Source organism: Penicillium psychrosexuale (assembly GCF_028828465.1).
Source record: "Penicillium psychrosexuale strain IBT 29551 chromosome Unknown utg000002l, whole genome shotgun sequence".
NCBI classification, from domain to species: Eukaryota; Fungi; Ascomycota; class Eurotiomycetes; order Eurotiales; family Aspergillaceae; genus Penicillium; species Penicillium psychrosexuale.
The window spans coordinates 4748691-4773957 of NW_026643187.1; the positions used below are offsets into that span (position 1 = coordinate 4748691).

Here is a 25267-nt window from a genome sequence, read left to right on the forward strand (position 1 = left end):
GGTGGTAACTTGGAACCCTGTTCATAATCAGAAATCATCTTAGCTCAGAGACATCGATAGTAACCGGTGGGTCGGCTGTATCAACCAGCCAGTGCGACTGAGACCATCTCAATTTCTGCTCATTTGTTGAATTTGACCTATTCGGAACAGATCCATTGTGTAACGGCCCGATCACCTTGATGGGATGACAGGCAGAGAATCTGCTGGAGAACCTACATTCATTCTTCCAATCCCCACTGCAGGACACTGATACTGAAAGGCGGGGCCTATTGGAACCCCGACTTGTGCATGCGATTCGAGGTGTCTCTTCGAGCATAGACTTGTACTTGCTCTAGCTCCTCCTCCAGATGTACTGGATGTTCCTCACTTCTTTCTCCTCGGCATTTTGTTTGAATGCAGTTAAAAATGCAGCACAGGATTGTAACTTACTGACCATTCTATAGTAAATATTCGGACTCTTGGTGGTTTTTATATAATGAAGGAAAACGGCAAATGACCAAAAAGTAAGAGAGCAGGGAAGAAGGATTGATTCCTAAAAGAAAAAAGAATCGGCTAAATAGCCAGTGGAAGCCTAACAAACCAGGCATCAAGGCATCTTCAAAAAGGAAGATCCCTAGTTAGGTACTCCGTGCAGTTCGGATTTTCACACACACCACCACAGGCTTAGTGAATCAGTCGTCTCTAGTTATAATTGCTTCGCTTCGCTCCTCAATGATGAATATAGTTTGAAACTGCCATAGCAAAGCCAAAGTTGCGAGTACACTCTCGGTCGAAGCATATCCAGAACCCAGATTATTTTTCTTTCCCGAATCCACGTTCCTATTTGGCCTTCTTTTTCGACACTTCCAGGCAAAGGCTCCAGTGCAAGCTTTTATTAACCTCGCTTCCTTCACTCGACCGTCAAAATGGATACGCAATAACAGCAGCTTCGTGCTGAGCTCAACCACCCTCTGTTAACCCTCTCTTCTTCCTTCTTCTTCCTTCTTCAACCTCTCGCACTTCCAATAATACGCCTCCCACCAAAGGTGAGATCCCGCAGCCCATGGCTAAGACTTTCGGCGAAACAATAAACTAACCGAGACTAATCTTTTGATAGGCTAACTACCTTACTACCTCCCCAACCAGAGAGGTACACCCCGCGATGCACCGTTCTTAAGCGCGGTTAAAACATAAAGCTAAGAAGGAGACAGTCACCGACGAGAGGCCAATCCTACCACCGAACGACGAGCAGCTATACCAGCTTGAAATAGCTAAGGCTTCGGGTAACGAGCTCGTCTTCAAGGAATGTTGCTACGGGAGGCGATATACCAAACGGGCTATCTCGAGAATTTCCACATACAACCAAATTGTATGACGAGACCCAGGCTGAAGTGACCACCAACCATGCCGTGCTCAATAAGGGAGTGCGTGGTGTGCCAGACAAGAAATGGTACGATCTGAGAGATCTCGGGAAGGACCGACGGACCGTTCTTGCCTGTATTCCGTCCACTGCGATTGGTTCCCGTCCGGCTTCAAACCCACAATCCGATTTCCGAACCGAACTCGACCCGACCAATCACAATGGTCGGCCCGCGACGAAGCCCGATAGTCTTTCCCGGGAGGCTCCAAATCAGCCTCGCTGATCTTGAAGGGGAAATAGTACTGGTGGTCTTACTAGATATACTCTTGTGAATGTTTGCTATCGGAACTCTGACTCTCTACCTACATCATGGGGAGACACAAATTTCACTTTACTTTTACCTTTTATTAAGATTATGTTTCAACGAGCCCATCAAGAATCCCTTCTCTATCTATTATTTACTCTGTATATATTCAAGCAATATACCTAGCTTCCAAGAGATCAAAATGCTGAGAACGAGGTTGTGGCTACAAGCATTGACTAGGCTTTCGTTCTTGGGGCAATATTCGCGCTCACTCCTTCGCGTGTTTGTTGGAAGATCCCACACAAGACTCTTCTCTTCTTCTCTCAACAACCTTGGACTGCTCTACATATACTACTGTCGCCACATTGCAACGACTCAAGGTATGACTGGTTGGTACATAAGGATCATTTGTGATGAAAGAATAACCTAACATTAGTAATGGTATAGATCAAACTTTATCATACCTCTCAAGGCCGCAACACTCATCTATCCCACCCTGCCAAAAGTGAGATACACGCCCTCATCTCGAAGCTGTATTCCTGACCGTCTTCAGAGAGCTGACAAAGAAAAGTGGCCGATAGTCAGCCGATTCCGGGCCCGAACAACGGGCAGCTGGAGATGCTAACCCAGCTGCGCCTTATTCGGACCACGCTAGCTCACTCTCGAAGAACGACAATGCGACAGGCAAGGATGATAATTCGCCGAGTACAACTTCTGACAAGCCAATGTGCCGCTGACGGCCAGGCCCCTACTCCTCACGCATTGTGGAGGCTCGAGCGAAGGATACAGTCTCTATTTCGCAATATTCTCAGATTGCAGGCTGAACAAGAGGCTGCCCGTGAAATTGAAGTGGAGATATGGAGGAACGTGCGATAAATCACCAAGTCAACGATCTACAGCCCTATAGAGCCTTGAGTGGATCACAATATCAACATTGAATATTGGAGCAAATGCCTCTTTATCTTTCATTAGTTGTTTCTCTTTGAAACGGATATAGAATACGAGAGAATTTTTGCATTAGAACCGGAGAGCAAGCTGAGCGCGCCTTAATATGGGCTATCTACATACTCCGTCTTTACAAAGTAAGTGCTATTGTTAGGTATCTCAGGGCATTTTTAATGATATAATTGCAGTTCGAAAAGTTCGATGACTCTGAGCTTGCGCTCTGGATGAAAAATTCCCCTGATCATACAGACATTGATTACGAGTACCAACCAAAACCAATGGATAATACTCCTCCAATATCAGAGCACGAATCCACGAAACGATTCTACGCTTGTCACAAATCACGGCAACCCTTTCACCTGCATCGTCGATGTTAAATGCTGGGGATACATTCTTCTGACATTTCAAAGTTTCCCCTAAAGAAAAAAACCTGGCTTGAAGAAGCAGGTGATAAGCGAGAAAATTTCTGGGGGATCTATGCGCGCGAAATCATCAGCCAACGGTGGATCATCTTATAAACTTGTTTGTGTTTTACCTCTGTTCGCATTCTTCTTGGCATGGATTGTACCCCGAGGGCTTGACACAGACTTATAGAACCTATCTATCCCGCTCTCGCATTGAAAGATCAGCTGTCTATTAGAATTTAAAAGATAATGTGCGATATGCTTTCAAAGAAAATGGGTCTGGGGGAATCTGTAAGATTTATATGCGGTTTACTGTACGCGATTGCTATGCTGTCTCTATCCCGAGGGCGCTTCCTCAGCTCGATATGTGAGCTTATGATTAGCTAACCTCTATAGATAGAAAGCTCTCGCAGCCGCATAACTGGGCGGCTACCTATAGCATCCTACTGGTTATGGTCTTTTTGCTCTTCATTAGCATGCTGCTGAACCCGTTCTGAGCCTGCGAGGGCTTCCCAGTCTTTAAGAAGAATATCGGAATAGCAGCCACGTACCAACTGTTATCGAAGCCCCGTATGGCTTCTAGATTGTCGTACCGGATACTCCATATATGACAGCAACCGGCCTGAACAAATTGTACTTTATCGACACCCGTTTCAATTATAACACCGCTCAGCATATCAAGACTCAGATTGAAGAAGCAACCATACCAATCCTGGATGAGTATACCGCTATAGACGAGATTACGGTCACAATACCGCTATAGACGAGATTACGGTCACAATAGAACGGAGAAATGGCGAAACCGGCGAAACGACATTTGTATTCTACCCTCCTACCCTAGGGTTTTGTTTGCGAGTGGGATAAAGAGGCGTAACCTAGAACACAAATTACCTAATGCAGTGGGGGTTTCCAGAGCAGGATGACTAAGCGGCTATGTGACATAAAAGCACTCCCGAGGCATAACTAGATAGCAACGCAGACACCTTTCCACCTTCACTTCTCAGTAGTCATGGTGTTCTCCTCGCTAGCACCCTACTACTCCCAGTGATGGTTCTGCTCTCACACCTGTTTCGCAGGCAGGGCTGTCGGTGCCCCTGTCCCGGGGTCCCCTCTTCACTAAGTATGAATTTGCTGGCCTACAATCTGGGTGAGATAACAGGTGAGACAAATACTACTTAAAAGAATAAGATAAAGACTAATATTAGTTAGTGATAGAGGCTTATTTCTTGATAGGCAATATTTTGATAAGCCGGGTTAATAAATAGGTGGAATGTTCAGATTATGGATGCTACAACGACGCCCACTGTAGAGAACAATCTACAGCATGTGTTATCTGCCAAAAATTGGAGTCGACAACGAGTGTATCGCGGGCGCCAATATTAATGCTATTGGGACGTGCCATCGGCTTTGTACGAGAGCTATCGACACACTAAAGGAAGATGGTGAGACGGATGCCAGCTATCATGCACGGATGGACAAATCGCACTGGCATTGAAGACATTATGTGACGATATGGGCGGAATGGTATCATTTTCATTTGTGGACGAATTGGTATGTTTGCGGGTAGATCAGATGAGTTGGCATTTGTACGTAGATTAGACGAATTGGTGGGGCAATCTCGGAATAGCATCATTTTTGACATGTATGGGCAGATTGGCATTTACATATAGATCAGACAAATTGTCGAATGTTTACAGATAGATCATTGGTATGCTTGGCAATATCTATGAGTTATAATTGGACGAAAGCGCTGTAATAAGAATATAGGATGAAATTGCATTAATCATATAGTGGCCTGTTTGTCTTATTTGCCTTAGATTTCGGCCCGAAGCCCGACCCGTCGACGGGTCGGGCCGGGTCGGGTTTTGGAGAAGTCTACCTCTTCTTACCTCAATTCTAGTCCTCAACAAAACGCCGGTAGCTTGGGTTGGCCCCTTTGTCTTGCATTTAATGTAACGTGGGACAGGGATAATGCCATGGCAGCATCTTCGCTAGACCCAATTTTTATTGGCCCCTTATCGCGCCAATTATATTTCTCTAAAGCTGGGTTTGCCTGACAAAGCTCTTCTTCGTAAAAAGCAACTGGCTTTCACCCTGGCTTTCAACACAAGGAAAGAATATAAATACTATAACCCGAGTCTTCCAATATTCACTCATCATGACAATAATCTATCTCCGGTTCTCGAAGAACCCTGCTCCTGTTGAAGATATTGCCCTCGTCACCAAGACTCTTCGAGACATCAACCCAGGCCTAGACGAGACCGAGCGTACCGAGGATACCATCACCTTCTCTTCTCCAGACCACGACGTCGACATCTTTGGCGAAATCTTCGAAGAATGGCTGCATTCAGAACCCCCAGTCATCACAACGTTTCGAATGCTGGCCGATTCTTAACGGCTGCCGTCAGCCTCCTGACATTATTCGGATCCGTGTCAGCGTTGGCCCTGCCTCCCCTTCTCGAGCTTACGACGGACTCCGTGGATCTACAGTCTACATATACTTTCAACTGTTACTCTCCTGGCAAGGCATGCAGGGGGAATGGGGACACTACTGGTGGTGGTTCTTCTACGGAGGGCTGCACGCCCATCAGTGCGAATGGCTGTAGCCAGTATTCTTTCAACAGGGGTGGGCAGTTCAAACTCTGTGTCTATGATAACAGAGGATGTACCGGTAACACCGTTACAAGTGTCAATGGTGGCTCAGTGACCTGTCTTGGAATTGAAAATGCGGGTGGTTATAAGGTGATCAGAAGAGATACCAACTGCTAGAAAATTCCGGACATCAGGCTAGCCGAGTTCCACGGCAAGGTGCCTTGCAAAAAAACCCATTATCATGATGGTCCCTAAAAGCCCTCGTAGAGGCCGTTTCTGGCGTCAAAGGCCGTCATTTTCGGCGTCGATTTCACAGGTCCCCATATTCTAGTTGTAATTCCTTGGCCAAACTTCTTAGTCTCTACCACTTAGTCTTTTGAGTTATTCAATTAGTGAGCTCACATTCAATGATATATTCAGGGAGCCTAGGTGGTCGAGAGTTATTAAACTCAGGCTTACATTGTATCTTTGAACCTTTGTTGTGGGGCTCTCCATTGTCTACATAGACACCATTGAGTTTCGTCTGTTTTTGAGAAATGGGAGTTTAACTATCATTACTGGGGTATAGGCGACGATTCGGTCCTCTGGATTACACCTTTCCTACTATAAGGTTTTAGACTTGTACATTTTGGATTGAGCCAAGAAAAATGGAGGAAAGCCCCCGAATCTTGAAAAGAGGAGTTCTCTCCGGAGATGGCGGCCTATTAATCACCACAATCCTGGCCCCTTTGAATAGATACCGGAATCTATCACCTGGAGCTATATCATCTGGAAATGAAGTCACTTTGCGGGTGAATGACCAGGATTCCCCGGGTTTGAGCGTGCAGAAGTTATCATCGTCATTGCGGCCAACATTGAGTGGGGTAGGTTCAGTGATAAAAAGGCCAAGCTGGTGCGTTCTCCATTCACACGGAGTCCAACCATCATTTCCTTTTCTATATAGCCTGTACCCCTCGTCATGATTATCGGATTGTTTGAAGATGAATGAACGAAACGCCAATGCTCTGCCGCTGTGTGGTGAATATGCCTCCACGTTATATGAGACGGTGACAGTGAGAGGGTACCGCGGCATCGTGGGAAGTTGGTCTTTCATTGATAGGGTGGCAGGGCCGGCGATGCTAACACTGAAAATAGGGACACCGCTTACACGGGCAGATGGTGAAATGGCGCGTGGTGAAGTTGGAAGCGGATAATCAAAAAATTCAGGATCACTTTCGTAGTTCAGCGTCATAAATGACAGGTATGAGGGACCGGGAAGTACTACTGGGGGGGATTTAGGGACCAGTGTACGTCCACTATGTTCCGCCAGCGTCCCCCAGTCCCAGAGAGGGATTTGACCACCTGGCCAGAGGATTGAATAGGGTGCATCCGGACCAGCACCGACAAAATTTACAGCTGGAAAGGGCGTCTTCCAGGAGACGCTACTACCCGGGATGAGCTCCCTAAAGCAAGGATCCAATGCGGTTACTTCTCGTGGAATGAGGAGCTTTGTAGGCAGTTTTTTTGGGTCTTCTACCTCTTGAGCTCCAGGCTGTGCGTTCCATGGCTGTCAGTTTGATGGTAAAGCAATATCGTACCCGACGGACCACAGCCGTCTTCGAGGGGGTTCCAATGAATGATGCATGGTCGTGTTTGGGGATTGTCTGCAGCCCGCGTAATTGTGAAGAGGATATTGTAAATTGGGTCGTCCACCCCCACGTCAGCAGTTGAATCTCCTTCAATTTTGAGCGTGAGGTGGGGTGTGTCTGATCTGTTCTAATTAGTCTCTTTTTTTCTAGTTTCAAGGGGGATCTTCTTACATTCTGTCTTTCTTGGAATATTTCACGAAGGGTAGCAACTGCTGATCATTCAGTTCTTCCATGTGGATAATTTGCCAGACTTGCGATTCTCAGTGTCGGAGAGTTGAAAGGTCGGAGTTGAAAGTTGGACACATCACATGACCATGGTAGACCTCGGCATCAGCTACCATAGCCCTGTTGATGTTTAGATTACTGAGTATGGGAATAAAATGATCTTAGTTGTGTATTGCTCAAGACTGTCTATCTATCTGGGAGGTGGATCCTCGGCCCGATGCCCAGTTCCACTCAGTCATATCCCAGATTACTTGGTCATTTCAACAAGCCATATATAACAGAAGGGTAGATCTCCCAATAGAAAGGAAAAGGAAATTGAGCATGGGCATAAGCAGTTGAGGGCCATATAATAGGTCAATAGAATCCGTTTGCCTCAATGCTGCCTTTGTTTGTCATTTGTATTCTGCCAGTGAGCAACAATAACCAAAAATGCAAAATGAATATTTACCTAGGTTGAGATTGTGCTGAAACAGCCCATGATATAGTCAATCCAGGTGTAGTTCTAGTATCCCCTTGAATAGGTTACTAGCTCTTAGTTATGCCCTGATGCCCTGGTCCATGAGATATGGTATTGCTTTGCCTTTAGAGACTACAGTCCACATATCCTTTCTTCATAGGTCTTTCAAACAGCACATCTTCATTATCTTAAAACCGCCTTGTCTGATAGATAATAGAATTATATACAACTCATCATTCTTTCATTCATAAATAAGTTGTACAGTGAGGTGAATAGCAGTCATAGAACTCTTAGCGCGGTACACACGAGTTCTTCTATGCATCATTTGATTCAAACTGACATCCATAGACCTGATCAAGTGAAGAATAAGGTGTTTACCTATACCGCCCCCAATGAAATACCATGCTCTCTCACTTCTGATCAAATACACAACACTTGCCACACTCACCATCACACAATCAAGTGAACTTTCTACCATCTCAACGCGATTCTTGTATGCAGAGATCTCACATGAGCTTCTTCCATTCCACAAAGCTCACACACTCCAGGATACCATTCAACAGATACCATCCAACATCCCACCCACTCCTCCACAATGAAGTACAAAAGACCAGGAAACGGTAAACCAAATGCACAGCAGCCCCAAGACACGGGCTATCACTGCACCGTGTGCAAAAGCCGGCAATTCAAGACAGAGCAGGGCCTAAGTGACCATTTCAAACGTCAACACAGCATCTTCCCATGCCCTGACTGCAACGAGATCTATGCGGCTGCAGTTGAACTAGCCGAGCATAGATACTCAGCACACAACAAGGGAACCTTCAACAAACGATACAGAGTATCACCCAACAACCACTTGCCAACAGCCAAAGGCAACGCAACAAGCCGACCTAGGGCTGCTTCCTCGCCTGCCATACCAGGCTTCCTTTCTACAAAGGTGTCTGTGCATCTCCGTCTCCCACCTTCTCGCACCCGCTCAGCTTCACGCGCGTAATCGCGCGTACCTTTCACACACAGCTGTGATCCAGCAATGCATGTCCCTCAACTACCTAATCAGGTCCCCCGGGAGACTGAGTAGGGGCAGTACGCACGCGCTTCTTCTGACCATACGCTGGGGTCTTCGGACCGCGCGATGAATCCGGTCAAGGCCCTCATCCATCAATGCAGGGCCATCAAGTCTTCGTGGGTATGGGCTTCAAGCCACTAGCACCACCCATCGAAGGCCTTCACCACCTGGTGCAAATGTACCAGGTTCCCAGCCAGGTAGGATGGCGATTACGACTGGGATATCAAGCACCCCCACACATCTACCATACAATACACTGGGTTAGGGATTGCTGAGCTGGGCGTGGATCTACCAGATGCACGTGCCGTGCTTTGCCAGTATATAATCCAGGTCGCAGTGCAAATCGACCACGCTCTGTACCACAACCCGTGAGCCCTAGCCCTGGCCCTGGCCCTGGGGCTAGTTCATGGGTGTGGTGCTGGATACGTTCGTGGTAGCCGCTGAGGCATGTTTTCCTATATTTCCCGCACGGGTAGGCGCTGAAGATTCTTACGCGCGAGCTGCTGGGGATGCGGCTGCGGCTGCGGCTGCGAGGGGAATCATGTGCTAGGCGGTGCGCACGCATAGCTGAGGCTTTGATATGGTGTTTGTGTTCGCTGGAGTGTCTGATGACATGGGCGGAGCAGGCCGAGTGGAGTGCGGCATGGTGGAGGGTGTTGGCGCTGAAGATATTCGCACGCGGACTACTGAGTATGGAAATCCTGTGCTAGGCGATGGATGCACTTCCATTGCTGAGGCTTTGTTATGGTGTTTGTTCGCCGGAGTGTCTGATGACCTGGCTCGATGTGACTTTGAGTGTATGGCAGCATGGCGGTGCTTGCACTGTTGCTGTCCATGCCTGGTCCTAAGGCACTCCGGCGAATTGACAATGAGGGTGTGTGGTTCTCGGGTCGCTCTGAGCCAAATCATCCATCCCCGTACTGATCGTTGTCTCTGGTCGATTGGTCCGGCTAGGGTGGTGGATCATCACGCGGATTGACAGTGAGGATCACAGTGATGTTTTGAATTGTTTGAATGAAGAAAACCAATTTCATTGTCTCCTCGTAAGTGGAAAACATGAAAAGAATAACCACCTCCTGTATTACTACGTGGAAAAACAAATGCGTAATTAAGTATGGTCACTATTGAAAACGGTACTAAATCACAACGGAAACAAAAGAAAGAAACATTGCAATATTGGTGATGGGGGAATTAAACGCCAACTTTACAGAAACAGGTAAGAAAAAGACATGTAAAGCACAAGCAGACAATCAGACAGTCAAGCCAATAGGAGTAAGACTGCTTGAAAAAATAAAGAAGCAAAACACTTGATATAGATATGAGAACACCTCCATTCTCTATGCATGCATCAAAGAGCCTAGAAACCAAAATCCAGCGCTAAACACCTTGATCCAGATGGATACATAACAAGGGCATTAACGTGTTCAAAGAATACTCCGACTGGCCTGGCTACGGCCTGCCTGGCTGCGGCTAGCCAAGCTAGCACGGCTGGGAGTCGTGCGACTATGCTCGTCTTCCTCAAGAACATCGCTCAGACGCGTGGGATGACGATGGCGTGGTGTCACAGATTCCCACCCAGTGCCGGGGCCCCATCCAGCGCCGCTGTAGTCCGCGGCGGAGGCCGGCGCCGGCGGAGGGACGGACGAGGGGGCAGAGGTATATGCGCCCTCGGGAATATAGTGTTCGTCTAGCAGAGAATGTTCATACTCTTCGCTTTCCTCTGAAGGAGGGCCAGGTGGGTAGCTTAAGGAGTCACCATGGGGATCGTGGGGGTAGGGGGCATATTCTTCATCGCCCGCTTCGCTGCTGCCGACGTAGGAGCGCGCGTCGGGTTCTGAGGTTGCGGGGTACGGAACCGTTGTATTGTCGTGTGCATACAGTGGACGCGGATAGGGGACTTTTGAGGTAGGTGGGTCAACCTTTTTGGGTTCGATGAAAGGGTCGGATCCCGCGGGAGACATCGGCGTACCATCTTCGTAGTATTGTCCGGCGCTCCCTGCAGGCTTGCCGTATGCGTCGGTGCCTACGGTTGTGGCTGTCTGTCTGGGGTATGGGCCCTCGCGGGTTTGTGGGCGAGTGGTGTTGTGCCGACTAGGGAGGCCAGAAACCATAGGCACAACCTGGACGCCTCCAACAAGGGTGGGCTCTCCGTTGCGCAGGGAGTTCGTTCGGTCTCGCTCTTCCTGTTCACGACGGCCAAGCTCCTCCCAGGCACGGCGTGCCTCCTCCTTGGAGATTTGGAGTTCGCGGCGCATCTCCTTCAGCAGTTCCTCGGCCTTGACTTTGTCTTTTTCAGATTGCTGGGCGGTAGAAAACGCATCGGCTCGGCCTTGTCGCTCTTCCTTGAGCTGGCGTTCCAGGTCCGCCTTCACTTCCTTCGAGCGTTCCTGCTCGGCACGGGTGTCAAAAAACCAGCGCTGGAACTTGCGTTCGGAGGAGGCGCGAAGACGTTGCAGTTCAACCACCGCGTGGAATAGATTGGCACCGGCGGCAGACAAGTCTGTAATCTGTCGAGCCAATTGTTGGCTAATCGGATCACGCTCTAGATCCTCATTGTTCTGTTCGAGTTTGCGCATCCAATAACTGGTGAGACCCTCCCAGTGTGAAGACAGCGTTTCCCATCGCTCGAATGCATGCGGAAACCCAACTCGTTTCGGCTGCTGAAGAGCTTGAGGAGCACCTTGTCCTGCGGGCAGGGCCTGGGCGGATTTGGAGAAGCCACTAGGTTTAGGCTGACCTCCAATTTCTGCTGCACTCTGCGAGCGACCGTGTTGAGGCTGCTGAGCGGTTGCTTGTGGCGGCCGTGACTGGTTTGCTTGCCCCGTGCCAACCGTCGGCGGTGCGGTCTGGTATTCTGATGGCCTGGTACTCGGTGTATTATCTGGTGCTGGTCGGTAACCAGGCACAGCCCCTGAAGCGACGGGCACGGTCTGGGGTTGTCCCTCGGAGCCCCTTGGTGGTCGTGGGGCTCTGATTCTTGATTGGGAGGTGTTTTCGACGGCAACGCCAGCAGCGTACTGTTGTGCCTGGGCCTGGGCATATTTCTGGGCTTCTGCCTCAGCTTCAGTCTGTTTTTCCTCCAGTTGTTGCCGTTCCAATTCTTCTTGTTCTCTCTCTCGAGCCTCGCTTTCTGCTTTGCGGCGAGCCTCCCGATCCCGGCGCTGTCTCATGATATCTGTAGGTGTCCTCATCCCACTCGGTGGTTGTGATGTCCCTGAGATGGGGTTCTGGGGTACACGGGATCCGCCATTTTGCCCACGGCTATTGTTCACAGGCCCAGCGGGCCCAGCGACGCCTACCATCTCTGACATAGAAGCATTCACTTCGTCCCAGTCGGTGGATAGCTGCAGCGGTCCACGGATAGCTTCCTCGAGGGCAAAAAGGATTGCGGATGCGGTGCGCGACGAGACTCCGGTGTTTCTCTGCGGCCAGTATGAGGTATGGAGAAGCTGGTACGGATCGTCGATTGTAGACCCGTTGTCGTCGGTCTCCGCTTCGGAAAGGGCCGGACGTAGGTCTGCGATGCCACTGGCTGGAGCGCGTTGTACAGAGACTGGGGTTGTACGCGCCGGCTGGTGTCGGTGTGGAACTGGGGCGCGTAACGAGACAGCTCGACGGTGGGGCGATTGGCGGACCTCTGCCTGACGGGGGATACGCCGTAAGGGACGCTGAGAGGAAGCGCTGGAGGGTCTCAATTGATGACCGGATGAATTAGAAGGGCGTTGAACAGTGGGCTGGCGTTGCCGCGCAAAGGTCGTGAACGTTGATGGGTCGTAAGAGTCGTGGACTTCGTCAGGGGCTTGTGGAGTGTGTCGAGACACCTCTAAGAATGGTGGATAAAATTGTGGATTGGGCGACAATGTGAGTGTGGCGTCACTGCTTGAAGCAGAATAGCTTCAAAGATCGCGATCGCAAAATTATCGATCGCTCACAATTCGAGGATTTACAGCTCCGATGGCTGTACAGACCAATACTCGATGCACAAGGTAAAGCAATTGAGAGAAAAGCGAAAGCAATTCGAAATCTGAAATGTGAAAAAACGAGGAAGGGTCGGACGAGGTGGCTGGTTAATTGAGATGGCTGGGGTTGCCGCAGCTCGAGCTGCAGCGCACCAAACGTGTGTCGGGGATGAGCGCCAACTCTTCAAGTCCGACTGGCCGGATTCAATGCAAACTGATATACGGAGTAAAGACAAGAAGATATTGGACCTGGGGGAAGCTGAAGGGTATTCCACGTTCTCCCAAGGCAGGAATGCCAGCCCAGTGCCTGCCCTAATTGACCCAAGTCTGGGCTTTCCTTCCTTTTTTGATTTTTGCTTTTTCAGGCTATTACGAAGTAGATCCCTAGGGCCTTCTATAGGCTGTATGTCAGATCTCAATATTGCACCGTCATGCGTCCAGAATCCCAATGTCGCTGCGCAACCAGCCCGGGAAGCAGTACCTCAATAATTAGCTGCACCTGTACTGAACCGGTCACACGGACCGCTGTAGGTAAATGGAATAGCCAGAACATGCAGTGTCGGTGTTGTGTATGTTGTAGGAAGCCCGAAAGATAGGAGAACCCTGGAAATCCTTCGGGCTACAACCTGAAATGGATTCGAGGCAATTTTAGTTTGGCTATCGTGCCATGGTTGGCATTCAGGGCTAACAATGATACAATAATAGAACTGAATATGTATTATGTAGTGATGTGTTGGCAGAAGTGCTGTACGTTCAGTCGGGCAACAATATATATCCCGGTCTAGCTAAGATATATAGTCACCATGTCATCATCCATTCAGGGCTACCAGGCTGTTTACTATTTATTATGGGCATTCATACTCCTACGGAGTCCTACCGTCTGTTATATCCACAATAACGTCGTAGTTAGGCTCCATCTGATCCACTGGCTCGTTCTTTGCTACTTCTGGAACGAACTCCTTTCCCCACAGCTGGTAACCGTGGAAAGCGTAACCGTGAGAAGTAATGATATTCCAAACATCTAGGTACATCTCTACATCTCTACATCTCTACAGCATATTGCTAATTATTCTACTTCTAACATGATTAAGATTTTCCAGTCCATATACTTTACAAGTTACAACACACTGCCCGGCATTTCCCCGCAATGACATCTTCTCGAGCCCTGGAGTGACGATGACAAAGCAGAGGTCCTCCCTGGAAACTTGGAACCTTGGAAGGTTGAAAGCTAAAGATCCAGTCCACAGCCGGAATAAGCCAAATGGCCGGGGCCCCAGTGCCAAGGGCCCCCCATAATCCAAGCCGGGCGTCGCGGAAGCCCCCGAAGAGACCCGTAACACTGCGCGGGACGTTATAGGGGCTCTAAAGTGCGGTGCGAGGAAGCAACTAGTACCTACTATCAGAATAGGAGAGGGGATCAGCCTGGTCGAAATATACGGTGACTAGTCAACCACGTCTATACATACCCACCGAGCCCATCTGGGTGCTAAAACTACACACAACAGTACAAGTGGCTAGAAACTGCTCCGGGGGACAATTTTTGTATGGCGATGGTCTGTGCACGACAAAATCAGCATCCAAAGTGGACCAGTTTTTCGAATCCAGAGTGAGAAAAAGATCAACAGGTCTCGTAGTGCGGAAAATATATCCGGTGGAATCTATCCTACAGGAGTACGGAATAGGCTCACATATGGTGGCCTTGTAGACTATCGATTTTCAAGCAACCTGCAACTCCATTGGCATTATTGCACACATTTAGTGTATAAGGAGTGGGTATAAATTCTATCGGGAAAGCCCTTCTCGGCCGCCCGAACCTCCTCCGGTGCAAATCATAGTGGTATTTGGTTTGGGACATTCCATTTCTTCCTACAATATTAAGGGTAGTTACCCGGGCGATAAAAACATATGCAATAGTGAACACAACCCCTAGCTATCCCCAATCCAATACCTCAAGCCAGGAGAACCCAATACAAGACCACACCGAGACCCCAACGAGAGACACACCCGCGCCCTAGAAGCACTACGACCTTAGAAGTAATATTAACCCCCCTGTCCCAAGGCCTGGGCCTCAGGAGCGAACGAACAGTAAGGGCCACCCAAGGAACCGGGGGATTTGACACCTCAGTCGGGTCGGGGAAGGCCTTCCCGCAGAGTCGCGGATGCACGAAACACGAAACCCGGACGGTCGCCAGGAGGGAGCCGAAACCCAGTATTGAGGTAGGTTTCAAGCATGCCTTGCAGCCTGCAGCCGGGGTTCGCGGGAGCTTAGGTGTTTGGGCTCGGGTGTTTCAGTTTCTTTGTCCACTGTCTTGGGATGGGGCTATTGGCCAATAATGGAAGGATGTTTTGCAAGATGCTTCCGCGGGGGTGATCATCGAGATCCTTTGGGAAGGGATCTGTTCTAGGTCTGTGGATCGGGGAGATCGAATTGTGCGATCGTGAACGATTAATTTGGATTCTGGTTGAGGCTCTTCAAGGAGTTTGTTCTATCGAGGGAGTTGGGATGTCCTGGATTGTTGTTCCATCGCCCCCTATGTAGGACCCAGAACTCGATGGATGGGCTGTGTTGCACTCGAGAACAAATCTATTCAAAACTCTATGTGTCTGCACTCAACATCCAACGGGGAAAGAATGTGACCGGGAGGACCGGAGGCGAGGGTTTCAGCGACGCTGCGTCCGCGGTGAGCTAATCGCTCAGAGATCGCGCACAGTGCATGAACTGGGCGATGGAGAGCTATTGGGCCTGCAGATCAGGGGTAGTACTGGGGGATGCGCTGATACTTATACATCGGCGGGATGGCTGCACTTCGGCTGTAGTATAGCGGGATGCATGCAAGTCAGACTTTTCGATGGAATGTGGGGTTTATTGGCTTAGCTGAGGACATGTCTCTACTAGGTAGTTTGTTTTATTTTGGGCTGCTTTAGGGCTTGCAGATTTGCCACAATGCAGAATATAGCAATTTTGGTTGTACACAATACGGAGCTGAAGACAGATAAGATGGAGCGAGATCTGGAGTTGGATACGGCAAACACCTTGATATAATTGCTGGATCGAAGTGAATTTGTATGCCAGGTCAGAAGATAATAGAAAAAGAGTTCCTCGATGAACCAATGGCAGCACAATGTCAGAGTTACAGACGCACAACATTTGTGATTTGTCAACTGTCAGGGTATAACTCAGCGCCTTGGGTGTCCGACCACCTCTAGAAAAGTTAGGATGGCTCATCCGACTAAATTCAATCGAGGCATCTAAAGAATTAAGGCAAAACTAGGGGAATAGGAGAAATAGGAAACTAGGAATACAAGGGAGCCAAGTAGTATAGCTCCTTTCACTCCTGCTAAGTGCAACGATCCTTGATAACTATTACTAAGATAGAAAAAGCATTAACTAAAGATATCTAGCTAGCTACTACTCAAAATAAGGAAAAACAAAATACGATAAGCCCATGACGTACGTGATAGGGATGAAACGTTGCGATATCGAATTGTGAGGCTCGAATTTTAACGTTAGGAAGATTAGGAATGCCCACACGGTGTTAAGCCCTAACACCAAAGTACTGCTCATCCAAAGTACAAAGTAACAGAGAAACATAAACCATATAGATCACGACGATCGGCGTTAGTGGCTGATCCCGGGAACTCCGCACCAAATTGGGCGTGATATCTCACATTTTCTGTCCCAGCCCTCTTTCTGCACATTATTTTTGGAGACTGCAGATGTAGCATTATTTCTTTCGACTTTCGCTTCTGACAGGCTGAGAATGATTTCAAATATTGGAAACGAGATCTGGTGGTACGAATACCTCGTGTCACTTCCTTGGCTTCCATAATCCGTATCACAGATCACAGACACGCAGGCAACAAAGAACACAGCACAGCGACACAGACACGTACAATCCACATTGTATTCTTCGGGATGTTTCTCGGTGCAGGCGTACGGATCAAGTTCCGCGCGCCCTTGCTGGGCCCAATCGAAGGGTCCTTGCTGCAACCCCATCCCTACGGAAGGGGACATGCAAGGTCAGATAGGTCATGATCGTCTGTGCTTCTGTTGTTTACATTGTGCATTGGCATGCATCTGCGTTTCGAGCTAGCCACCGGGTCATTGTTCTAAGGCTCTAGGTCCTCGGGGTTATTTTTGGTATAAACATATCCCCTTCACCCTGGCCTCCACTTCGGTCATTTCATTCCTCATTCCATCTCTTTCTCTCGTCCTGTGGCAATTCTGCTCTCTAGACCTGTCGAACTGTGCCTAGATCCTAGAGATCTTGCTCACTCGTGTTACTTCTCCTTCATATTACTCGAGCTCACAGTCCCATGGATCACAGAGGTCTTTATTGTCCAGGCGAGTTGGACGTGTTGTATCAAGATCGGAACAGATCAGAGACTACAATTTGTGTCCCGTCGCCCTCACCTGCAAAGCGAGGATCATCTTACTACCCCACAGCCGGCCCAAAGGTCCTGGAAGAGTCGAATCTTGATCCCTTCTACCTCGAAGAATCATTGGCCGCTACGCCGTCTTGGAATCATTATACATCGGACATGCGCAATGATAGTTTTGACGAAAGCCAATACTATCCCCTTTCCTTGAACCACAACAAGGATATCCGGAACCCATTACAATACCCCGGACCAGATCGCTCCACACTTGCACAGGTGGAGTTCGAGAACAGCTTGCGATTCCATCGATACACTCCATCCACAGAGGAGCACAGTCCGCTGCACAGTAGCCAGCTGTCATTCAGCTCCGTCCAAACAGACAGCACCACTCCCGACTTGACGCCGAGCAGCTCCTTTTCTTCTTCCTACGATTCACCTAACTGCCCCGACGCCGTCTTGGAGGCGACCCAGCAGCTATACAAGCACGCGAACCAGGTTCAGATCGAGCCTCGTCGCCGCCGCTTCTATCTGCCTGCATCTACACCACCAACATACTCTCTTCCTCCGCCGCCTCCCCCGCCGGTGGCTCCTATCAACCAGGATACTTTCCAGCACTCAAACGATTCAACTACTACCATCACCATGGTCTACGAGGACGTAACAGGATCCTGCTCATCGCGGTCCCGCCGCAGGAAGCAGCCTCCTGCTGTTCTCGATCTGTCGCGTACCACCAGTTCCCCAACCAGATCTCGCCGGAAGCAATCCAGCCCTGGAACTCGCCCTCCCCTGGACACTTCCATGATCTCCCCTCCATGCTTAATCAACCCAATTACCATGGAGCCTCACATGACCCACTTTGATCACCCTCTCTTCATTCCTGCCAACGACGGCCCTAGTCCCGTTCCTAGTCCTGTGGCTAGCTCCCCACCAATCTCCCGCCAGTGGACCGCAACCTCGATGGAGCGGCCCTCAATCTCTACTATCGACATGTTCTGTGAGCAGTCCGTATGGGAGTCTGACTCCGATTCCGAGTCTGCTGGTCGTAAATCCATGTCCCGTCGGCCAATAGACACACTGCGCAAGGTTCGCAGTCGTGCCAAGCTCCGTGCCGCCAAGTCGCAGCCGAGACTTAACCAGACTATGCCTGATGGCAATGTCTTTGAGCAGTTTCCATGTATGCCAGAGGATATTTTGGGAGAGCCTATCCCTGAAGCTTTCCGTCCTAGCATGGACCGCCCCAGCACTAGCAAAGATGCTGTGCGGACACCCATCGGCCTGCAGACATTGCGCCTCGTTGACCCTTCCTCCACCTCTCTGACTCGCCCTCGTTCCCGCAAGAACAGCAGTCTCAACAGCTCCGACGTTGACCGCTCCGCAGCTGCCGCTTTCCAAGCCCAGTTCCGCCGTCGCCAGCGTTCCGAGTCCACTGAATACACCAACTCTGACAAGGGTGACAAGGAGAAGTTGACCTCGTTCTGCTACGATCACTTCTCCTCAGCCCCCATCAACGGATCTCGCGAACAGCGCCCCCTCTTCCAGCGTTTCATGAACTCCCTGCGTTCGTTGAACTGCCAGAAGCCCCAAAAGTCTAAGAAAACCAATGTTACCACCATCTGATGCATTTACACTCGGCGTTCCGGTTCTCTGGGTTCAATTTTAACGGACGAAACTATGATACAACATACCGACTTTACCAACGATCCCTTCAACGATTTCATATCATTGTCTTCATGCCTCCCATGTGTCTCGATTATCACGAACACGTCCATTCTCTCACGCTATATCTGATTCTGCTTCCCGCGCACAATGAAAATAATGAATCTCCAGACCCGACTGTGGATGGACATAGACGCGCTCAACCACGTTCTTTACATGCGCTATCTCGCGCCACGAAACGAACATCACGCCTGGTCCTACGGACCATGATTACCGACTCATGACTCGATACCCTCGGGCTAACTATCTTTAATTTTCCTACCTGTCATCTCTTGCATTCTTTTTCTTTCCTGTCTTGATTGCGCCTCATGCGTGCTGTATTATCATCGCTCTGTCTAATTACGAAGTTACTATTTCGAACGGTCTCCATTTTTACCATGTTTGACTGAATTATGTCTCGCCATCGCTGCTACGACAACCATTTTCTTATTCACCTTGTGATCTATAATTACAAACTAGCGGAACACGCCTTTTAGGTCTGTGTTTCTATGACCAAAAATTGCATTCTCTGCACTATTGCATTCATCAAAAGTCGTTCCACTACCTCATACTCTATGAATAGACAAAAATAGAAATCATCACATTTTACCTCAATCATGAATGATCCTTTGTTACTTCGTTGCCTAGGGGACGGGGCCGTTTTCCGGAATGCCAGATTGCGAATCTCAGACGATCCCCAAAGGTATCCCGAATACTACAGAGTACCGCAACCTAACCTCCTTAGACGACATCCATCCGACCGAGTAATGACGAGCAACAAGATCTCATCTACCTAGATAGTTACGTCTCATAGCCCTACACCATGCACGGGGACCCAATCACACTCGCAAACCCTGGACCACCACCAAGGGCGAAGGGAGCCACCAAACCTTGCCCTAGGCCAGGACGAAAGCTAGCAGATTTTGACTTCTGCCTCCGACGACCGACTCATTGCGCGGACTGGACACCCCGACGCGCCACGTATGTAGTGTGTGTTACGTCATGGTCATTCCTAATCCAGAACCATCCGCAGATTCTCTTTCGGCTGTTTCAGAACACTAATATACTATATAGCGTATCCAGAATTCCGGGTCTGGTCTGCCAGCTTACCTGTCGAATTCTCGATGCAGCTATTCGTATGTTTCCCCACAGCGGCTGCACCGGGGAACCGCGGCGGGGATCCACTGGCTGCGGAGGTGGGATGCTCTTGGATCGACATGTCGAGGCGCGTTCGGATTTGGGTACTTAGGGCTTGGGATGGCACAACTTCCGACCGATACTTGCGCCTTATGTACATGGCCCAATTCACGTCGAATTCCTCTTATTCAAACACAAACCTTCTGACTAGTGCATTCACAAAATAAGTGTATCCTACGCACAAAACCCAAATAGGATAAGACACATACATCCCTTGCATGCGCCCCTCAACGGCCGCCAAGCGTCCGAGACCTTGAATCTCACCTCGGTTGAAAAGACTCAACAGATACTTCCACCTACGGACTACTTTGCTCCCTTTGCTTTGTGATAGAAGCTTAAATCAAGCCTAACAATCTGACCCGCCAGACAAAGCTAACCAACCCGTCCTCCTTCCCGTCTTCCCCTCAACCCTCGATCTGATATCACAAGTGCATTCTCTCCTCTCCAATACTGCTCCGTACTCCAACACGACCGATCTTCAAATCCCCACTTTGACAGGTAGCGCTAGACAGGGGTTTTATTCGAGCCGGGCCAAATATAGGTATCTCCGTCCTCTGGGCCGGGGTTCTTCCGTGGCCACCTCACACGCAAGGTCGCCGATCCACCGGCTGTGGGTCCTTTGCATCCCCGAGACCCGCCAGCTTGGGCGGGTTTCAGATCTATCGGACTTTGGGCTGTGGGGCTAGGGGGCTCGATTTGGTATCGCGTCTAGGCTTTTGTGCTGTTTTGTTTTGTTGGAGGTGCTTTTGTTTTGTGCGATTACACGCTACAAGATGTGACATGTGACTTGTCATTTCTGCCTCGTGTTTGACAGGCGCGATTTGTAGGTTGCTTTTTTTTTTTGCTCTGACGAATGGTGGTCTATTGTAGACTACATCGATAATTGCGCTGGTGGCTATCGTTAAAAATTCGGCGAAATGTCTCTGAAATCGTAGAATAAATCCGGATATCTAATCCGACGCGAACACCACCATGGCAACAGCCGTGCATACAGTAGTGTGCAGAGCCCCAGCGTCAGTGTGTCTTAGAGAAGCACGATCATTATCCCAAGCAACCGAGAACAGCAGGTCGGACCGGTCTTCCGCTTAGCCCTTCCGCCGCATCAACCTTGCAGTGGCAGCGGAGACTGTTCCAAGGTTCTGGATACTCACATCACCGCCGCAGGGATGATCCTGCGGCGGGGAACGAGCAGCGGAGACCCCGAGAGACAGTGGACCGCATCTCTGCAGGAACTCAATCCTGCATTTGCACCTGCAAGACGAGAGGAGACCTTTTCCCTCCTGCGTCCCTGTATCTGGAGGGGCATTGTTATGTAGATCTCCAGACAAGCACAGCCAGCCCTGTGTCGTATCCATGACAAAGACATAGTGCAAGCCGCGAATATATCTGCACAAATCCAAGACAACTTCAACTGTGCTCCACAGCCTGGCCCTCGCCCTTGCCCTTGGCCTTGGCTTCCTCTTCCTCCTCCTTCTTCTCCTTCTCCTTCATCTCCAAAGCCTCCATATTCTCCTCCCACCTCGGAACCTCAACCATCCCCTCCCACCTAGCAACAACAACATCCCCCTTCCGCCCAAGCTGCGTCTCCGCCCGTTCCTCCTCCCCACCCTCCGCTCTCGGCGCAGCCTCCGGCGCGCCATCCGCCCCAGCAAAAACAGCCTGCACATCCAGCTCCTTAAGAGCAGCTTCATACAGCACCCGGATCTGCTCCCTCTTCTGCCGCCTCAATTCCCCAATTTCAGTATTGCCATCCTTGTCCGTCCCTGTAGATGCAGCAGCAGAATGACCCGTCCGCACAGCCGGCTTCCTCACAACACCAGGTCCACTCCGCTCCTCGAACCCGCGTAGCAGTCCCTCCATAATTCCTAGTACAGTACCGGCACGCATACCCAGTTGCGCGCCGACGGGGAAGCCTCCGTCGAAGCCTTCTTGCACGTGCGCGCCCTTGGAGGCGGACGTGCCGTCGCGGTAGCCGGCTGTGACGTGTTGGCGGCGGAGGCTAGGGAGATCGGAGGGTTCGGTAGATTGGGGGAGTGGGCTTGTAGCTGATGGGCGTGGTGCGTTGAGGGTGCTTTCGTAAGGTGGGGAGGAGCCGAAGATGTCGTCGAGGGAGTTGTCGTCCACTGCGGGGTTGTCTTGGGTTGACATTGTTGTTGCTGGGGAGGGTGGGGTGGAGTGGGCGGATGATGAGTCTGTGTGGGCTGTCATTGCCCAGGTAGTATGAGTTTTGACTTCGATTATGACTTGGGATTGTACAGTTGTTGTGAATTGATCTGAATTGGTGAGGTTGAAGTTGAGAAAAAAAGTTAGCGGGTCGGCGGGGCGATCCGTTGATCCACAGAAGCCTGCGGAGGACTGCCCCATCTAGTATCAAGGTTAGATCCAATCTTCTAAGCGAAGAGATTTGCATAGTTATACTATATGAGCGTAGTAGAAACATAGGAAAAGCTACTTTGACTGGGAGCACTGAGCTTGTACACCGGTGGTTGGCGTTAACACTCTCTTCTGTTTTACGAGCTACCCGTAAGCGACCACTCGGGGTGGTGACGCATACGGGTTATAGTTTGCTGAGCGTAGATGAACCAAAGTCTGTCCTAATGTGACCTACTGTACGGAGTAGCCTAGGTTATATACTCTATATGAGCCTTTAGGCATTCGAACCTACCCCTGCGGAACAAGCAAGAGTTGCGAAGGGGCATAGCGGCCAAAGGTCAAATGCCTGATTTCTCGGGTTTGGTGCCTGAATATGCCGGATATGCCTGAATTTTAGACTGGCAGAGATCAAAATACCGGAATTACCATGACAGCGGGCTTAATAAGCAGAGTATCCAACCTTGGAACCTGTCCAAAAAAAAAAGAAGCTATTCCCACTATGCAAATTTCTGTATGCATCCATTTCTCGGCGTTGAAGCTGTTGCGATTGTACGAATTTCTCCGATAAAAGAATGAAGCTATTTCCCACCATACAAATTTTGGTATATATCCATTTCTGAGAGTTAAAGCTGTTGCAAATCTCTCCGATAAAAAAATGAAGCTATTCCCACCATGCAAATTTCCGTTTCCGTATACACCCATTTTATGCGGTCAGAGTCGGTTCTTAACGCCCAGGATTCGAAGAAACTGATGATTTATGGGGTGGGAATAAATAATTTCAATCCAATGGTTTATACAGTCGGATACGGGTCTTAACGCCCAAGATTCGAAGAAATTGATGATTTGTAGGGTAGGAATTCAATGGTTTAACGGGTGACGCCCAGCTGATGATTGGCTTCAATTTACAGTACACGGTATAGAGCGGTGTGGAATGCGGTCAATAATTCAGACATATTCAGGCATATCCAGGCATATTCAGGCACCAAACCCGAGAAATCAGGCATTTGACCTTTGGCCGCTATGCCCCTTCGCAAAGGGTCACACTATTTGGCGAATTTCGCTTAGACAATGATTCTTTACTCTACTCCATAGCGGTTCCCTTTTTTCCAGAGCGCTAAGCTATTTAGGTGCCGGAGTTTCCGCATGAAATCTCGAATATTGAACTAAGCAAAGACTAAATCCACTTGTTTCACCTTGTAAACCTTTTTTTTTTTCATCAGTTCGACGCGCATTCAGTTGGAAGGCTCCTCATTCATCTACCCCTCTAGTCTCTTCCTTTGACTTTTTTTTTCTACCCAAATTGAATTTCAAAATGGCACAGTCGGCATCAGACGCGTCTTGGCCAGCGGGCATTCCCGAGATCCACCTTCATCCGACAGATTTACCCTCAGATGAGCTCCCGGAAGAAGCCAAGGGATGGCTGCTATTCGTAAAGGTAGGGTGTCCTTGGAATGCTCTCGTATAAGCATTTGTAATATTAACTGGTACATAACTGCAGGAAGTATACCAACCAGTCTCAACCCCAGAAGAGGGGCTGCGTCAACGGCGAGCCCTAATTGAGAAAATGGGCTACCGCCAGTCAGGAATTCCGCGAGGTACGTACAGCCAATGCTGAACTCACCTTTCTTCAGGTCTAATTATTATTTGCAGTCTTACCATAGCCGTGCCCCAGCATATACCTCAGCTCGCGACTACCCGGCTTCATTGCTCTCGCAGCAAGCCCCACGACCTGACAAGAGGTTCCTTTGTCTACCACCAGTAGACTCACAGACTCACCCCCGGAACTACATTCATCTTGTAAAGCTCCTGATTATGATGTATATCCATCAAGATGAATGGAACGGGCAGCATCCCTTTGACCAGGCAGGGCCGGGCCATGCACCGCGCAGCCATATCCCAGAATTTCTCAACCTCGCGACACCTATCGCGCTTAGCGATATCCTCTCTGAGCTGTACCTTTTCTCAGCGGATTTCCACGCTCTCTCGATGACCCAGAGTGGCACAGTAGTGTTCGCCGATGGGCCAGACTACACGTGGTATATGATCGAAGAGCCGGAGCTTGCCACAGGGCGAATGACGATAGCCGAGTTTGGCTCTGACGGCAGTGTCCGCGATTCGATTGTTCGTCGAGCCTGGAATATGGGTCAGGTAATGGCCTTTGGTCAGAGTTTGGGCCGGCGTGTCGCGGATTTAGAAGAATCGTGTATTGGGGGCCCGCCGCAGTATAACGAGCCGTAAGTTCTTTTCCATGTGCAGTTTCCAACGTGAATTTTCTAATGGGAATAGATTGAACATGGACCGTCCTATTATTGAGCTCTTGGAGGCAACGAGAATGGACAGCAAGTTTCTCTATGAGGGATTCGGTTATATGGACCTGTGGGTGCGCCTTATTGAGCAGAATGCACCTGGGTATCTGGACCTTGAGGCTCAGGGGCGGGAGGTGGAATTTAAGCTTGACAATCTGCGTAATGTTGGTATTGATACTCTCTAAGGTATGTCCTGCGGTAGTTGGTCCTGACAGGTATTGTATCTGACCATTCCATCTTCGAGCATTTTATCGGAACAAATACTCCTACCTGCATCCATGTATTAAGGCTCGAGAATTGGCTTGGAGAGCACTGATGAAGAGGACGAGTATGAGGATGCAGAATCAAATATAGGCAAACGCCACAGTCAGAGCAATTTGAATGCTGAATCGATGAT

The 25267-nt window shown here is 49.5% G+C and overlaps 9 protein-coding genes across 9 annotated transcripts; 6 read left to right on the plus strand and 3 right to left on the minus strand.

Moving 5' to 3' along the window:
* Positions 1 to 1141: 1141 nt before the first annotated feature.
* N7518_002926 (uncharacterized protein) lies at positions 1142 to 1622 on the plus strand (the record flags this gene model as incomplete). Its single annotated transcript, XM_057183853.1, is given in 3 exon segments — positions 1142 to 1148; positions 1176 to 1348; positions 1365 to 1622. 3 exon segments carry the CDS (start codon positions 1142 to 1144, stop codon positions 1620 to 1622), a joined length of 438 nt encoding a protein of 145 aa, XP_057045303.1.
* A 3528-nt stretch (positions 1623 to 5150) lies between these two features.
* On the plus strand, positions 5151 to 5387 carry N7518_002927 (uncharacterized protein; the record flags this gene model as incomplete). Its single annotated transcript, XM_057183854.1, has 1 exon — positions 5151 to 5387. The coding sequence occupies one exon, from the start codon at positions 5151 to 5153 to the stop codon at positions 5385 to 5387; it is 237 nt and encodes a 78-aa protein (XP_057045304.1).
* Positions 5388 to 7096: 1709 nt separating this feature from the next.
* N7518_002928 (uncharacterized protein) lies at positions 7097 to 7445 on the minus strand (the record flags this gene model as incomplete). The annotated part of the gene is made up of 2 exons (XM_057183855.1): positions 7097 to 7334; positions 7384 to 7445. The coding sequence occupies 2 exons, from the start codon at positions 7443 to 7445 to the stop codon at positions 7097 to 7099; spliced, it is 300 nt and encodes a 99-aa protein (XP_057045305.1).
* A 1044-nt stretch (positions 7446 to 8489) lies between these two features.
* Positions 8490 to 8888, plus strand: N7518_002929 (uncharacterized protein; the record flags this gene model as incomplete). Its single annotated transcript, XM_057183856.1, has 1 exon — positions 8490 to 8888. The coding sequence occupies one exon, from the start codon at positions 8490 to 8492 to the stop codon at positions 8886 to 8888; it is 399 nt and encodes a 132-aa protein (XP_057045306.1).
* Positions 8889 to 10384: 1496 nt separating this feature from the next.
* On the minus strand, positions 10385 to 13836 carry N7518_002930 (uncharacterized protein; the record flags this gene model as incomplete). Its single annotated transcript, XM_057183857.1, has 2 exons — positions 10385 to 12783; positions 13797 to 13836. 2 exons carry the CDS (start codon positions 13834 to 13836, stop codon positions 10385 to 10387), a joined length of 2439 nt encoding a protein of 812 aa, XP_057045307.1.
* A 3400-nt stretch (positions 13837 to 17236) lies between these two features.
* On the plus strand, positions 17237 to 18916 carry N7518_002931 (uncharacterized protein; the record flags this gene model as incomplete). Its single annotated transcript, XM_057183858.1, has 1 exon — positions 17237 to 18916. The coding sequence occupies one exon, from the start codon at positions 17237 to 17239 to the stop codon at positions 18914 to 18916; it is 1680 nt and encodes a 559-aa protein (XP_057045308.1).
* A 901-nt stretch (positions 18917 to 19817) lies between these two features.
* N7518_002932 (uncharacterized protein) lies at positions 19818 to 20243 on the plus strand (the record flags this gene model as incomplete). The annotated part of the gene is made up of 2 exons (XM_057183859.1): positions 19818 to 19975; positions 20069 to 20243. 2 exons carry the CDS (start codon positions 19818 to 19820, stop codon positions 20241 to 20243), a joined length of 333 nt encoding a protein of 110 aa, XP_057045309.1.
* Positions 20244 to 21598: 1355 nt separating this feature from the next.
* N7518_002933 (Yae1 family protein) lies at positions 21599 to 22399 on the minus strand (the record flags this gene model as incomplete). Its single annotated transcript, XM_057183860.1, has 1 exon — positions 21599 to 22399. The coding sequence occupies one exon, from the start codon at positions 22397 to 22399 to the stop codon at positions 21599 to 21601; it is 801 nt and encodes a 266-aa protein (XP_057045310.1).
* A 1477-nt stretch (positions 22400 to 23876) lies between these two features.
* Positions 23877 to 25055, plus strand: N7518_002934 (uncharacterized protein; the record flags this gene model as incomplete). Its single annotated transcript, XM_057183861.1, has 4 exons — positions 23877 to 23999; positions 24063 to 24159; positions 24237 to 24798; positions 24851 to 25055. 4 exons carry the CDS (start codon positions 23877 to 23879, stop codon positions 25053 to 25055), a joined length of 987 nt encoding a protein of 328 aa, XP_057045311.1.
* Positions 25056 to 25267: the final 212 nt, after the last annotated feature.